This window comes from Pieris rapae, chromosome 8 (genome assembly GCF_905147795.1).
Source record: "Pieris rapae chromosome 8, ilPieRapa1.1, whole genome shotgun sequence".
Lineage (NCBI taxonomy): Eukaryota > Metazoa > Arthropoda > Insecta > Lepidoptera > Pieridae > Pieris > Pieris rapae.
Window position 1 is genome coordinate 9652032 of NC_059516.1, and position 15291 is coordinate 9667322.

Consider the following 15291-nt stretch of genomic DNA (forward strand, 5'->3'; position numbering starts at 1 on the left):
ATTGGGAAACCAAACAGAGACATCCTTTATAAAAACAAAGTCAAAAATATAACAAATACAAACACACTGGATGCATCCAATCAGGTTACACTTATATATGATACACAAAATAATACATGACAACAACACACTAATAGTAATATAAATAAATAGTATAAAGTTAAGACATTAAGAGTTGCTTTATTTTATTCTTAAACAGATATAGTGCGATATTGTCATCGAATTTATTTTGAAATTGATAAGCAAATTTTTTAAGTTATATCTTTTAAAGTTTTGTATGTTTTTAATAGCCTAAGTAAAAATATTTTCGGTAAGTCTCATATTAGTTAACATACCATTGTATAGCTGACCTATCACTTATATTGTGAGAAAAGATTTAATTATTTAATAATAATTATAGTACTTCTTATATACGACCGAATGGCCTCAACGGTCTTCCAAATATGACCAAGTTAGAGTTCACATTGTACCTTCGTAAGATATAACTAATATATATATGTTAAATAAATAAACTGTTGAAAATAAATTGTTTTATTTATGGATTATTGCTGAACATTAACAAAGTAGCTACCTAGGGTGGAACCCGGTGCGGAAGTTAGTAGTCACTCCATCGAAAGTAAAAAGCAATAAATTTTATATGATAATGGACATGGATAATTTATTAAAAGATCGCGAGTATGGGCCGGGGAATCACCCGCGACAGTGTCAGGCTCTTTTGCGGGACTCTCCGAATTCTACATAGAGCTAGACTAATGGAGGAATTCCTGAAAAATAAATTTTTATGCTAGCGATTTTTTGTTTGTTTGTAGATTGTTCTTAAAGTTGAGAAACTGGGTGACTTCCGGTACGGACCGCCCCCACCGCCCCCTTTGCTACGCCACTGGAATATAGGTTTAATAAAAGTTTAACCAAACTTGGTACAACCCTTTAGCTTCAGAATTGAGATTCATATATCTGATTCGCGATCTTTTGTTTTTTTTTCTAATAAGCAAGTACGTGAACAGCCTTCTGTGTTTGATATGCGTCGAGTATTTGTATGCCGGTTTTCTCACATGTTTTACTATATTATATACTAACCGGTATACATACAAAATTTCACGAAAATCAGTCGAGCCATTTTGGAAGAGTTTAATTCCAAACACCGTGACACGAGAATTTTATATATTAGATATAATTAAATGAAAAGGAGGGCACTGGCGGCCTTATCGCTTTCGAGCGATCCCTTCTAGGCAACAACTCCCTTTATCTTTACGGTAATTCAAATTTGTATTGTAAATACCTATACAAAACAATACAGGTGTACTATGCATGAGTGCGAAGTAATAAAATATTTAATAGTGGTATTGTTACAAATACCATGATAGCATGTTGAATTTTTTTTTTCATCAATACTAAATTTTGTAGTCCTTGACACAGAATTTTGACAAACATTTGAAAAGAGTTTTAATCGGAAACGACTCAGTCCTGTCAGATAGGGATGTGGGCAGGGTGATTGAGCGCTGATATTGCCATTTTAGTAGTCGTTCAGTTAAAGAGTTGACGGAGCTCTAGTGATCATATAGGAACATGAAGTATTGAGGACAATATTTCTGGCGGCAGAAGCGGTAGCAAAGGCTGAGTGTGAGTATATGTTATAGTAGCGAAATCTATAATCTGTGTTCTAAAATCACTGCGAGGACCTCATACACCTAAATAAGATATTATATTGAAATTCTCGACCTCAGCCACTGGGGCCTTCGGGCCCGCTGGTAGTAAGACTAGTCGATAGACGATCCGTACCCTTTAGGATGGAAGAAGAGTACTCCTTCATCCACAGTTGTTTTTATATGTAATTAAAAACTTTGCAAGTAGGTATTAAGTTTCGCTGCTCCATACAACAAAATAACTTTTGTTAATACATTTATTTATTTATTAAAACATTCTTAAAGAACGACTATACAAGTTGGATAAAATAATTTAATTTAAATAAATATATAAAAATTCAATCAAACAGTTCGAATTTGGGTCGCTTCCACGCTGTTAAGTCAACATGGGGTATGTTCTCGTAATCTTCACAGCTGTATTTAGGATTGTATGGTGATTCAATTTCGAATGCCTTTTTCTGAATGTATTTCACACCCTCCGTATTGTCACATATGAGACGAGCCATAGACGCCTTTTTCAATTCTTTTAATTGCTCTGTAAAAGACATTAGAATTAACATGCACACCTCTGCATATAGGTCAGTCTACATAAACATAATTTAAATGCATAATTTCTTATAAAACCAGTAAAATAGGCAAATTATGGTATGTATTAGATGTTGTTTATAATTTTAACAACTCTATATATATAACGTATAGATAAAACTTCTAGATATAAAAACTTATTAAACGTACTGCTGTTCTGTGGTTAGTTTTATATTATTTGACAACACTGTCTGTGGCAAATATGGTTCAGCAAAAATACTTCATTCTTAAATACAAGCAAGAATGTATTCTGTCGACACATACGTATAACGTATAAACTGATAAATAATATAATACCTGGTGTAAATGAATGCGGCATTTCCCCGTTATCATAGAAAAATCTATCACCAATACGCGTCCTGTAAAACTGCTCGGCGATAATACATTGAAAAGTTTGTCCGAGAATTGAACCCCGTACGTCTCTCTCCATTGCGCCTCCGACATATAGGTCCACGTCGTCAACACATTCGTATATTTGAGATAGAGCGTTTATACGCTGCAAAAAGATTCATATTTTATCTAATTAATTGTGTACAAATGACCCTGCAGGGCTACTTTGTAAAACCAATACTAAGATTGATAATTTCCTCCCTAACTAATTCTACCCGTTTAATTATAATGTCATCTGACAATAGATTTTCAATATTCGTAATACATTGCAACCTAGGAATTACGTGGTACGACTACATAAAGATGGCAACCCATGAAAGTTGGGTTACATAGTAGAAATAGATTCTATCTGATTAAGATTCTGTAGATACAATGATATTTAAAAATAATTAAATACTTTTGCATTTATGCATTCATAACATATATACGAAAAAATCCAAAGTGTAATCCTGGAATAGTTTCTTAGCGAAAATACTGACTCTAATCAATCTACATTTATTGTGTATATTTGCTATTGCTGAAAAGCGTAAAAAAGATATGAACTTACATCTTGAGGAATTTCTGCCAATAAATCTTGAAAGCACATTGCTCTTTTTAAGCCACAGGTCTCCCTGTAAACAAATAAGGTTATTATTTAATTTAGGTGGCTAAGTTGGCTACAGCGTTTTGGAGTAGAAAGCAAACAAAAGGCAGTTTAGCAAAGATATATTCTATTAGAGTGACTTTACTTACGTGGCACGAAGCATATTTACTTCTTTAGTGAAGTAGTCTTTGAGATATTTTTAATGGTGATAAAAATCCCAATCCACCAATGTCTGACACCACTAAAGTAAAATAGAAAATGATATAAAAATACCTATAATCGTTATATGACGCGATACCATGATCTCTTCCTCTTTGTATATCCATGGCAATCAGATCCATACCCCATTTATCCCGTGTCTTAAATAATAGATTTGTGATCTCTTTCGTGACGAAAGGATCTGATTCACTCGCCGGCTGAGTTACAGTTCCTCGGACAATGTCATCAAAGGACTCTCTATTGGCCTCTACGATACTAGGATTGAAGTAATAATCACTCATTCTGTAATATATAATGGGTAAATAAATTAATATGGCTAGTCTGAAAATTAATTTTCTAATAATGAGTTATACAACTGAGCTTGCATAAGTTAGAACGACTTAAAACAATTATTTAAATGATACGAGCCTGTAACAGATAGTAAATATACAATTTTCGCCAAAATATAACTCCCAAAACTAGAACTCCGTGAAAAATAGTTTCGCATTTATGTATTTAAGTAATCTAAAATAATATTTTCTTACTTATATAAATATGCTACTTGGTAGCTCGAAGAGCAGGTCATGATGGATTCCGGTATCATTGTGTGAAGGAACCTGAACGCTCCCGCGCCGAAACCGTTGATAATTCCAGGGTTAACTTCCTCATTGTAGCTGTGGCTATACAGCGATGTTGGTGATATTCCATAATATCGCAAATAACTCTCACCTGGATGTTCAAGAAATTTGATGAGTTTCTAAAGATTTAACACAAATTTGGACCAAAAAGAGATGGTAGGAGACAATTATAAAGTAAAAGATGCAACGGCCATAGTCAATAAAGCTTATTCTAATATATTAAGTATCTAATATTAATTACTTAGAACGATGAGTCAGACTGATTTCTGAGATAGTTTCTTTTACAGACCTACGATCTTCGCGCAAAACGCGAACATTTATATAAGCTAACTAATGTAATATTAAAGTAATTTTTAAAAAAGATAAATGAATTATGCCATAACGGTGCTAAGTAAAATGTCTCACCAAAATTCGATGGCAACCATTCCTGATATGTTATATGCTGTATCTCTGCGATGACTATCTTTCTGGCTTCTTGATATATCTTTTCATCAGCCCATAGAGGATTCAAGGAGCTGAGTATATCAGCTACGCGATTATGTTCTCTTAGCAATAAGGTATGTAATACTGCCAGTGTTGGTGTTTGGTTGATTCTGACGTCTCCTGAAAAAAAACATGGGAAGGTATTCATAAATTTGACTTTATTTGCAAATCTTGCTTTCCTTGTTAAGTCTGTAGAAATAATCACATTTTTTTATATGTTTAGGGGTGTCAGCGTTACTAAAAAAAGCTTGATTTTTACAAAGAGAGAGAGAGAGAAAGAGAGAGAGAAACTATTTTTTAAGCCTACGATATAGTTCATAACAATAATTCCATACGATTAGCTACCTCCCTAATATCTTTTGACTCTTGTGCATAAACATTTCTTAATCATATCCTATCCTGATCAATCGTGACTTGTGTTATTTTTGTATTTCTTTAGATAAAGGTTCTAGAATTTTTCTATAATTTTAAAAGTACTTGCACTTTACTCATCGTATTTCTTTTTAGATTTTCCTTATTAAGAATGCCTGGAAGAGATCGCTTGTAACATTGCAACCGGTTGCATACCTTATAATTTGTATGTATTATATTTATTTTTAATGTATTATTAAATATTTCTAGCCAAAGGAGTGTAGCTAATTACAAATAAACGAAAACTCTTTGGTCTTTTCTTTTACGAAGTCATCCCCTAGTAATTCCTAAATTTATACATAGGCAAACAGTCAAAGAACATCTCTATTACATTACTGCAGATAAGGCACATATTTTAATAATTATACCTGCAAGGTAGCAAGGCTCCGACATATTCCGCAAATCGCATACAGCGGCTTTATCGTCTACTGATGGTAAAAATCCTTTCTTGCAATTGGTCATTGTTTCCTCCTTGAGTCTGCCTCCACATTTCTTCCGTAATTTGTATGCTGTTTTCGCATCTGAGCCATACACATGTGACCCGTCTAGGTAACTCGTCACCGTATTCATCTGTAAGCTCAAAATTGTTATAAATTAAAACTTAAAAAAGGTTCATACAAGTCTATGTAATAGTAATAAGGTTTATGATACTACTCATTTGTGTTTGGTTAATTCTGACGTGTTCTGAAATACAAAATACATGGAAAGTATTGATATAACTGGCGGTTACACATTTAAAAAAAAAATATTTCCCATTTATTATTATAATTAATTCCCTATTATCTATTTTTACAGTAACTTATATGATGGTGTGTTCTAAAAAGGTAGGCCAGGCGTTAAGGAGAAACAAAGTTTGCGGGGGCAGCTAGTATTAATATAAAAATTAAACTAAAAACATAATATAAACAAAACAAGAAAACAAAAGCCTCAATCTATTTATAAATAATGCAATTATCGTAATTCAGCCAGTGTGCAACTAAATATAACAGTCTAACATGCCACTAGAAACGCGCTACGCTGTCTACGAACTCTGTTGAATACGATTTGCCTTGTTTGGTCTTTATTTGATAAACATTAATTACTATCAATTTTTTGTTAAAAAGGATTTTTGATGAAAGAGTTTCTTGTATGCTTTTTACTTTCTATGTAATTGTTTGCTTAGTTTTATGAAACGCTCTTCGTGGTCCTTGATATGAATAATTAACTTTTTAAGTAGTTTTGCTTTATAAGGAGGTATACAACAAAAACATGTATAGTTTACGCACTCGGAACAAATATAAATAAACTAAGACCTTATAATTTCTTTCAAATAAATGATGACTGGTAAAAGAGGGCATTGGTACAGAACTGAAGCTATCTAAACTTCCCAAAGACACTCTGGGTACTACACACCTGTTCAGCATGGCCCAAGCTGCAATCGTCTCTTGGTGTTGTGACGCTCCTCACAAAGTTTAGACACTTCACTCCATAATTACGGTAAAATGGATCCTCATCTGGCACACATATTGGTATGCATTTGTCATTTAACATGTCCTGAGGAAGAATGTCTTGACCGTTTCCTAAACAGCATTGGATGCCACCTTCGTCTATAAATAAAATATAGCATGGGCTCGCGACTTGTGGAATACTGACTTTCGGCAGTATTTTTAATTTTTTTTGGCTAATTAATTATTTTGCAGTTTAAACATTCATATATTAAAATAAGATATTTCACTGCGAATAGGTTATTTGTAGTTTGTACACGAAGTTTTTAGTGATAAAATTTTTTCTCTTTATCTATCTTTTAACAAAGAAAATTGTATTTAATCATTATTAAAACTTTAAATGTAATTAAGTCTTTTTAATATTTGCTTACTTCTACCTTCGCCGCCTCGCGTCACGCCACTCCCTACTCGCACAAATCAAGTTGGTACCTGATTTGGCGATAATGATATTTGGCGAGGTGCCTAGTATCAATAAGTGTATATTCGGTATTATTAATAGTAAGTGTATATTCGGGGATTCTTGGGGAACCCATGCAACTTCTTTAATACAAAGAATCACCACGTGAGTTTGGTTCTGCGATATTGCGGACTAATCGATTGTGAGGAACTTGCATAGGTCTGGTTAGTACTGCGGCAAGTTTTCATGTTATTTGCACACATGTATGCAAATAACATGAAAACTTGCAAACAGCTGGACCGATTTCGCTGATTCTTTTTTGTTGTGTTTGTTATTGTCAGGAAAAGGTTCTCATGAAGGAAAAAAATAAGAAAATTGCGTGGTTATTAGAAAATTTAAGAATACTTAACTACAATACAATTCAAACTTTTTTTGATGTAACCTTATTAGATAACATTGACAAAAGGCGTACTGCAAATATCCGCAGAGGATGTAAAAAAATTGTGTTGATAAAATACATGTAAAATTTGATATAGACAATTACTTAAAACTAGATTAGCACACTACATCAAAAAACTTTTAAAAAGGGAGATAAGAAGCTATATGAGCTAAAAATGTAGTTATAAATATACAATTCTGCTGAACGTGTGTATGTGATTTAACCTCTAAACTCTTAAACGGCTGGATCGATTTGTTTTTTTTTTTGTATGCGTTCGGGAGGCGTCCTGGATGGTTAAGATTAACAAATCAGGCCGGCAGATGGCGCTGCACTCTCATACTTTGTTAAATATACTTATCCCTTAAAATATCATGCAGAACAACGTTTGTGGGGTCCGCTAGTATTTTCATAATTATCATATTATCCTCCTTGTAATGTGGAAAAATAAAATAAACTAAAATAAAATAAACTACCTGTTACTTCCATAACTTGTGATAATAAGTCGTGTGTTACAAATTGTCCCCATTGCATGTTGAGATATGTGAACACTCGGCTTGATATTGGTCGGTCTGTGAATAATCTTGTAGATATGACCCGAGGATTTGGTAGAGCACGTCCGCTTTTGGCTACAGGCATGGCGTAGATTCCTGCGTAAATTTTAAATCAATTATGACTTACTGTAATCATTAATCTGATTTTTGTATTCTTTTAAATAGTTTTTCTATATTGTTCAATATTACAACTGTAATTTGTGTACGTTTTAAGTAAGTTATGTGTGCTGTGGTTGTAATTGGCCCTGGCTCAGCATTTTACTGAGAAGCAGACTGTTGCAGCGCTAGTCTGTCTGCCAGAGACCACAGCAGATAGTTTGCAGTTTTCTTCTTTTAAATTATTACTGCACTTATGTTTTCTATTTTATATATTTTGTTTGTCAATGTAATCTGTTTTGTCTTTGTGTATTGCTTTATGGTTACTTTTATAATGTGGATATTTGTAGCTGTAAGATTGAAAGCAGTGTTGCCACTAGGCTTGTTCGTCGAGTAGGCTTTTCAGGTTGAGGAATCGCGACTGCATCAATGGACTTTTCTTTCTGCACATGCGTGACTTATGTCACAGTGTCATAAGGATCACGAAACATCTACAGAATTCTGAAGCTAAAACAACATCCAACTGTAAAGATTTTCAGCGCGAGACTTTGTTCTAATAAAAACTTACCATCAGAATACCGCGGTGTTGCAATTCTTGTAAATGGTGCATTTCGTCGTCCCCACGCCGGGTGTTCTTTGTTGTTGCAAGTACCATCTATGCTACGATATTTGTCGTCCAGGCAAATGGTGCTAAAGGGTTTGCAGAACAACTCATGTGGTCGAATCACGTTGTGTTCGAGATAGGATAGAAAGGTGTTAGGAGTCACTTCTGAACTGAAAAGAGCATACTATGAGAAGACCTGAAGAAGTTTAGTGCGCTTTTGTTTCACTTTTTTTTTAATTCTATTAGAAAGGAAAGAAAAGTACAAAAAATAGCATTATTTGCTATAGTAAGATGACACAAAAGATGAAATGGAAATGGAATAAGTGACGGAATGGCTTCCTCGCTATGACAAAAGAAAACGAGGAAGACAAATAAAAAGATGGAATGATGATGTGCGAAGAGCAGCTGGCCCTCATTGGATGCGTAAACCTAGAAACAGATAAGAGTGGAAGCCCTTAGAGGAGGCCTATGTCCAAAGACAATCTGGATAACAGTTTCAACCGGCTTGCCGGTTAATTATTAGATTTTTTATGTTATTTTTTATTATTTCACATTTTTATGTACCTATTAAGTAATTACATTGCTTTTATTATTATTATTTCGTTTGTAAAGTTGTAGCAACAACTATGGGTAATAAGAATATTGGCGTAATATTGTTAAAAGCATTTATAACTATATTTCTGGGTGGTCGCAGAGGAGGCGGAAACAATACACGTCTAAACTAAGAGTCTTGTCTTCTTTAATTTTATTCCCTTTGGAGTAGATACTCTAGGGACATGTGGTTCAAGTGCACAGGTGTTAATGAGTATCACAATACAGCGAAGAAATGCTGCCAGCGTTAGAGGTACACTGCCACAGTTTTTATGTGTTTCAATATTCAATGAATCAATATTTTTTTATAAGCTAATACTTTTAATACAATTTATATTACCTAGAACATAACTTCATTCGCATCAACTTGGTCGCCGAAAGCAACTCCTGAGAGACTTCTGCGCTCCTCCTCACATCTTTTGGAAGGTCGTTTGAAAAGAAGTGCATCATGGAGGGTGAACAGCCATCCAAAGTGACGCCATTTTTGACAAGCTGATTGGCCCGTTTCGATGCAGCTTTGGAGAGTTCCCGGCCGCAACGAATACATTCAGACACCATATCAGATGTGAACGGACCATCCTCTGTTTTTTTTATAATTTTTGAAACATAACATAAAATACGTTAGTATCAATCGTGGTATGAGTTAAATGTAAATTATTTTTTAATACAGTTGCTCAAAAAGTGGCATATTGCAGGGACGTATAGCGTTCGGAAAGTGGGCTATTACACACTCGTGCTTTTTCTTTGCCATTCCCGCACTCGTGCGTTTTCTTTGCCAACTGTCAAAACAATGTGTATTAAAAAGAAAAAACCAACCACGAAGGTTTTATTAAAGAGATTCATAGAAGTTTTTATGATATATGATTTCTAAATATTATAATAATTGGATTCAATAAGGTCGTTTAGGTTTCTTTTCATTTCATATCAATTAAAAAAATATTAAAAAGAATTTTATAATATAGGCAAATACTTTTTTTTTTAAAGTTTACTAATAATTGGATTCAATATGTTAGGTTAGGTTTATTATATTTCATATCAATAAAAAAAATATTAAAAAGAAAAAACTAACCATGAAGTTTTTACTAAAAAAATCACAGAAGTTTTTATGATTCATGCAAATATTTTAAAAAGAAGCTACTATTTGTTTAAATATCAGATTTATGATTGGACTCAATGAGTGAGATTTGGTTTTCTTTCAATAAAAATAGTCTACTGAAGAATTGGCTGTATGGGCCAAGTTCCCTTTGCCTACCCAGAATGGGTGAAGAAAAGAAAAAACAAGCTTTGTTCATATTCTTTGCGGTTGGCGCCATTTTCCAAAAATGTTCTTTCGAGTTGAGTTATTTGTTGCACAAAATGAGTAATTTCGACGATATTTTATTTGAATGAATACCACCCGAACGCAGTATAATTGCATAAAATGCTTCGGAGAACAATTTACCGGAAACATATAAGTCGCTACATATCTACGTGCAACGAATTTATTCCGTAGAGAGAATAGAAAAAAAGCAAATATTTTAATTAAATTGCTTAATTTTTTCGCAACTGTATTAAAAATAGTCGTTCAGTACACGTGCGGAACCGTCATTGCAACTTGTTCCGACTGTCAACCCTCACCTTCGGCTGCGCCTCGGCTCGGGTAGACATTCGTCGGAACTCGTTGCAATGACAGGCTTTCCGCACTTGTAATGAAATATACTATTTCCTATCGTTGCTGCGGAGAATTTGATTATGCAGCGCATGGTAATCCTTTTCGGGTACAAACTGGTAGACGGTCCTGATGCAACTTGACCGCATGGCCACCTAATGTGAAGTGATATGCCCATGGCTATTCACAATGCCAAAGGCGGGCTCGCTTGTCGGTGTACTTTTAGTATTTTTATATTAATAAGTAATTAAATCGTGTATTATTTATATCAACAGAAGAACCCCCGCCAGTGATTTATAGACTAGTGTTTTTAAGTTATATATATATATATATATATTTAATGTAATACTGATGTGGTAACATAGACACCAGGACGTCGAACAAATATACAAAGGTAATAAATATATATATGCTGAAGAAAAAGCTGGATAGAAGATATAGTTAGCAGAAAGCGAATGGAGAAAGCCTTGGACAGAGAAATTTGAATAGGGGCCCGTGAAGGGTAGGTTACGATCGATGGTACAAAAGTAAGTTAGGAATAAGAGTAAGAAAAAGTATATAACAAATTAAAACTGTATATGGTTTCCATTTGTAAAGTATGGATTTTTTATTATTATTATTATACCTTTGACATGTTGAGTACCAAACTTTAGCGTGCAATCGTGCTTTAAATTTGAAATTGTTACAAACTACGAAAGTTTAATACACCAAAAGCAATGAGACACTTGAGCTTGAATTGGGAAACTAATCCATCGATCTTTGGATAAATTCCACTGATTCAAAGACTAATTTTCCAAATGATCGTCAGTCAGTCTTGTAAGATGTGTTATTTGATTTTTATCAATGAAAAGAATTGTTCGCGTTTATAAGTACTGCCAAACACCCAAATTATCTAAGCTGCGGAAAATTGTATCTGTATAATTCTTAGTTATAAGATTTAGGCGTATAAGTTTAATCTTTTAATGTTTTTATGTAAGATATTTTTTAGGTTTTTTATTAGGTTATGTTTAATTAGTTTGGTGTGGGAATTATTTTGGAGTTCTATCGAATTAGTAGTAACTGTTAAGAACTTAAGATAAAAAAATGTAGTGAAATAAATAAATAAATATGTATGTAATGTAATATTTTTTAATTGTGCGTTTATCCAAAATGTGTCGCGGGCCAGATCATATCTTACAGTGGGCCGAATCCACCCCATGGGCCGGTAGTTGCTCATATATGTTTTATGACTGACGAACAAGTAATTATGAGGATCTTACCTTCAGACGAGCAGCTGAACACTTTCTTAAGAGCTGTTCTAGTACTGGCTAATATTGGGCAAACGTCAGCTAAAACATCGTCCAGAATACATTCCAGACCGTCCAAACATCCACTAACACTGGCACAAATGAATAAAAATCCAACAAAACTATTACAAACTAATAATTTACCCATGTCTAATACTTAAAACGCTTTTAAGAATGTAAAGTTAAATCATCGTAACTAAATAACTAATACTTGCAGTTTTTAATTAACACGTCTTAGTTGCCGAAGTGCAATGATATAATTCAGGTATTATCGCATAAGTTTCGTCAAATTGCAAGAATGTTAACATCATCTCTTTCCCAATGCCTTATCACGATGCGATTGCGTACATTATTAATTAACCATTTGTTTTATTTGTAATTTATTAAGTGACGTAAAGGGATTAGAAATCCTCTTTGGATAAAGTGACTATTTATTCTTTGATTCCAAACGGGTCATTTTTTAATTTAGGTGAAATAAAAAGTCATTAAAAACCAGTATTTATATCAAAGTTACGAATCACAAAATATAGGTACCCAAAATGTTAAGTTATATTTATATTTATCAGAAGAACCAAAATGCTCTTAAGGCCGGGTGCTAGTATGGGATGCCACCTGTTCAGACACACTGGCCCCTTCCCATCTTCATGGAACCAACAACACCGCTGGTGCAGCTTGTGATGCGGCTGAAAAAACCTAAAGCCTGCAAATAGGGGTCTATGCTCCGAGCGACTCATTAGTGTCGAGACCCTTGGTCCGTGGGGTCCTAGCGCTATAAGGCTTTTTAGGGAAATATCAAAAGGGTTAGTCGACATCACAGGAGATTGAAGAGCTGGCAGCTAGCTCGGACAAAGAATTAGTCTAGCTATTCAAGGGGGAACGCTGCCAGTATCTTCGGAACCTTGCCTAAAGGGACTCCTTTTAAAAATAGATTTTTAGGTCAGTTATTATATTAGAATTATTTATAAAATAAATATGTAATTAGGTTTTTTATTATGTAATGAAGAACCAAATTGTTTAAATATAGCTAGTGAGGATTTCAAACAAGAATCTTGTCACGTTTTTTTATATATTCTGGTTCTCAAATTTTTCGCGCGGTTTCTGAGAACGGGACAATTTTGCGTTCCACAATTCATTTTGAGAACACCGGGGAACTTAATTGGAAAAAGGGACAATTCCGTTCAAAACGTGACATCGGGTCACGTTATCCTTGGAGTAAGAAGTTTAAGTCAAAACCTGAATCATCCCATGAACCATGAACCTTCCCAATTGAACGAATAAACGCATCTCTACCTTTAAATGATCTGTGAACGAGACATTTTTAAATAATACTGTTTTTTTTCCTTTTTCCTACGGAATGTTAGGCATAAAGTGCAGTAATCACATTTGTGGGAGAAGTATACTCTAACTTTGAATGGTCGTATCTGACAGGAAAGACTCCAACCGGCAGTCGATTCCACAGTTCGCAAGAGATGTGCGTTGTAAAACTGTGGAAGACTTTCTTCAACCATCAAGATGATGTTGATTAAATTTTGCGGCTCGTACGTGTTGAACCGAGGTAGAGTGGGGTGGGGGGAGATCAACGAAAACACTTCTTCGATTTCACTTACCATAGCACGCTTTGTGGATAACACAAAGAGACTAAATATTTCTGCATAGAAAGAGAGTATCAAGCCGATCAGATACGTTGGAATTGACAAAAAACAAAGGTTTTCGCTGAATTTGGTCAAAAGGCTGGTATTTGGGAGCATCAGTGTATGGGAGGTGTCTGCCACAACTCAATGGAGATGTGAACCAAGAAAACAGTAAACCTATTGTTGTACTATTTTATAATTAAACTAGAAATTTAACTGAAACTTGATATTTATTGTATAAGTCTACTCTACTACTCTGGCAGTGAATTGAACTAAGTAAAAGTTTAAGAAACAATTTAGATTTTTTATATAGAACAGTAGGCAAACGAGCAGGAGGCTCATCTGATAATAATAAGTGATACCACCCCGCCTTTGGACACTCAATGCCAGAGGGCTCGCAATTCAATGCCGATTAGTACTTAAGTAATTTTTCTTTAAATTTAAATAAGTATATATACAAATTAAGATGTGAAAGAAAAATCAAGTACTTTAGTCGAAATAGTCCAGTTACTTCAGTTGTACCATTTATTATTATAATTATTTACTTTCGTCTCTAAATATTGTCTATGACATTAAAATAAAACGACAGAACACATTTCTATTTTTATTATAAAACAAGGACAGAAAACATTTTGAAATACAAACATTTTTCTAGAAGTTTCATTTTGTGATTCATTTAAATTTTAAAACCCTGTATTAATTAAACTTAAAAATAAGTAAAATAAAAAAATCAATTGATCGCTAAATAATACATTTCATCAAGAGCCCTTCTACGGGATAGCAAATAAACTGATAATTTAGTCTCCATATAATAAATAAATCAGGAGCACTACAATTTTTTTAGGCCAAGGCCTCAGATTTCTGTATCTAATAGGCAAGTACGTGATCAGCCTCCTGAGCCGGACACACGCCGCTTTTTTGGGCCTTAGGCAAACTCACGATGCATCCACTAGGCCAAAACTGCTCTCTCTCCACATAAAACATTAAAAATAATAACAAATTTCTTGTATACACTGGTAAAATGATATCTTTGGTACTTTACGACTACAGGGTTCAGAGAGACATGGCGCGTATATCAAACCTGATTACGTTTTTAAACATTTATTTTTTAATGTTTAATACACACTTTAAGTAACTCGTGCGCTTAGTAACACATCACAGTTTAGTTTTGTAGAGACTATACATTAATTTGTACTGTTAGTTAGAAATTTACATTGTTCACGTTATCTATTAAAAATCCCATGCCTAGAATTAGCATTCCGTAAATATGTATAAATTAACAAATGTATAAATATTTTTAAAGAAACAGATACTAATTAAGTTAATCTTATGTAAAAAAAAAACACATTGTTCGAACAAAATCATCATTTTTTTACAGGCACAGAACTAATAACAGTATTATAGATTTTTATTAATAAGAAAATACCTATGTATATTTATAAAAATATATTCTAAATGTGATGCCGGGATCTTCTCAACATAAAAATAGACTTCGACACCTCGTATATTACCAAACATACTCAGAACGCGGCCTCACGAAATAATTGCGGTGCGGCGCCGCATAAGGTGCCACACGAGCGTTGCGGTGTGGCAATATATTGTACCCCTCCCCGCCTCGTCTCGCAGGTTACAA

The 15291-nt window shown here is 33.9% G+C and overlaps 1 protein-coding gene across 1 annotated transcript; it reads right to left on the reverse strand.

Annotated features, from left to right (window-relative positions):
- Positions 1-1895: 1895 nt before the first annotated feature.
- Positions 1896-12259, reverse strand: LOC110998903 (peroxidase). Its single transcript, XM_045629195.1, has 12 exons — positions 12001-12259; positions 9434-9674; positions 8467-8672; positions 7725-7898; positions 6324-6517; positions 5300-5501; positions 4443-4640; positions 3945-4128; positions 3475-3702; positions 3166-3229; positions 2526-2724; positions 1896-2178 (listed from the first exon to the last, which is right to left on the reverse strand). The coding sequence occupies exons 1-12, from the start codon at positions 12173-12175 to the stop codon at positions 1982-1984; spliced, it is 2262 nt and encodes a 753-aa protein (XP_045485151.1). The 5' UTR covers positions 12176-12259; the 3' UTR covers positions 1896-1981.
- Positions 12260-15291: the final 3032 nt, after the last annotated feature.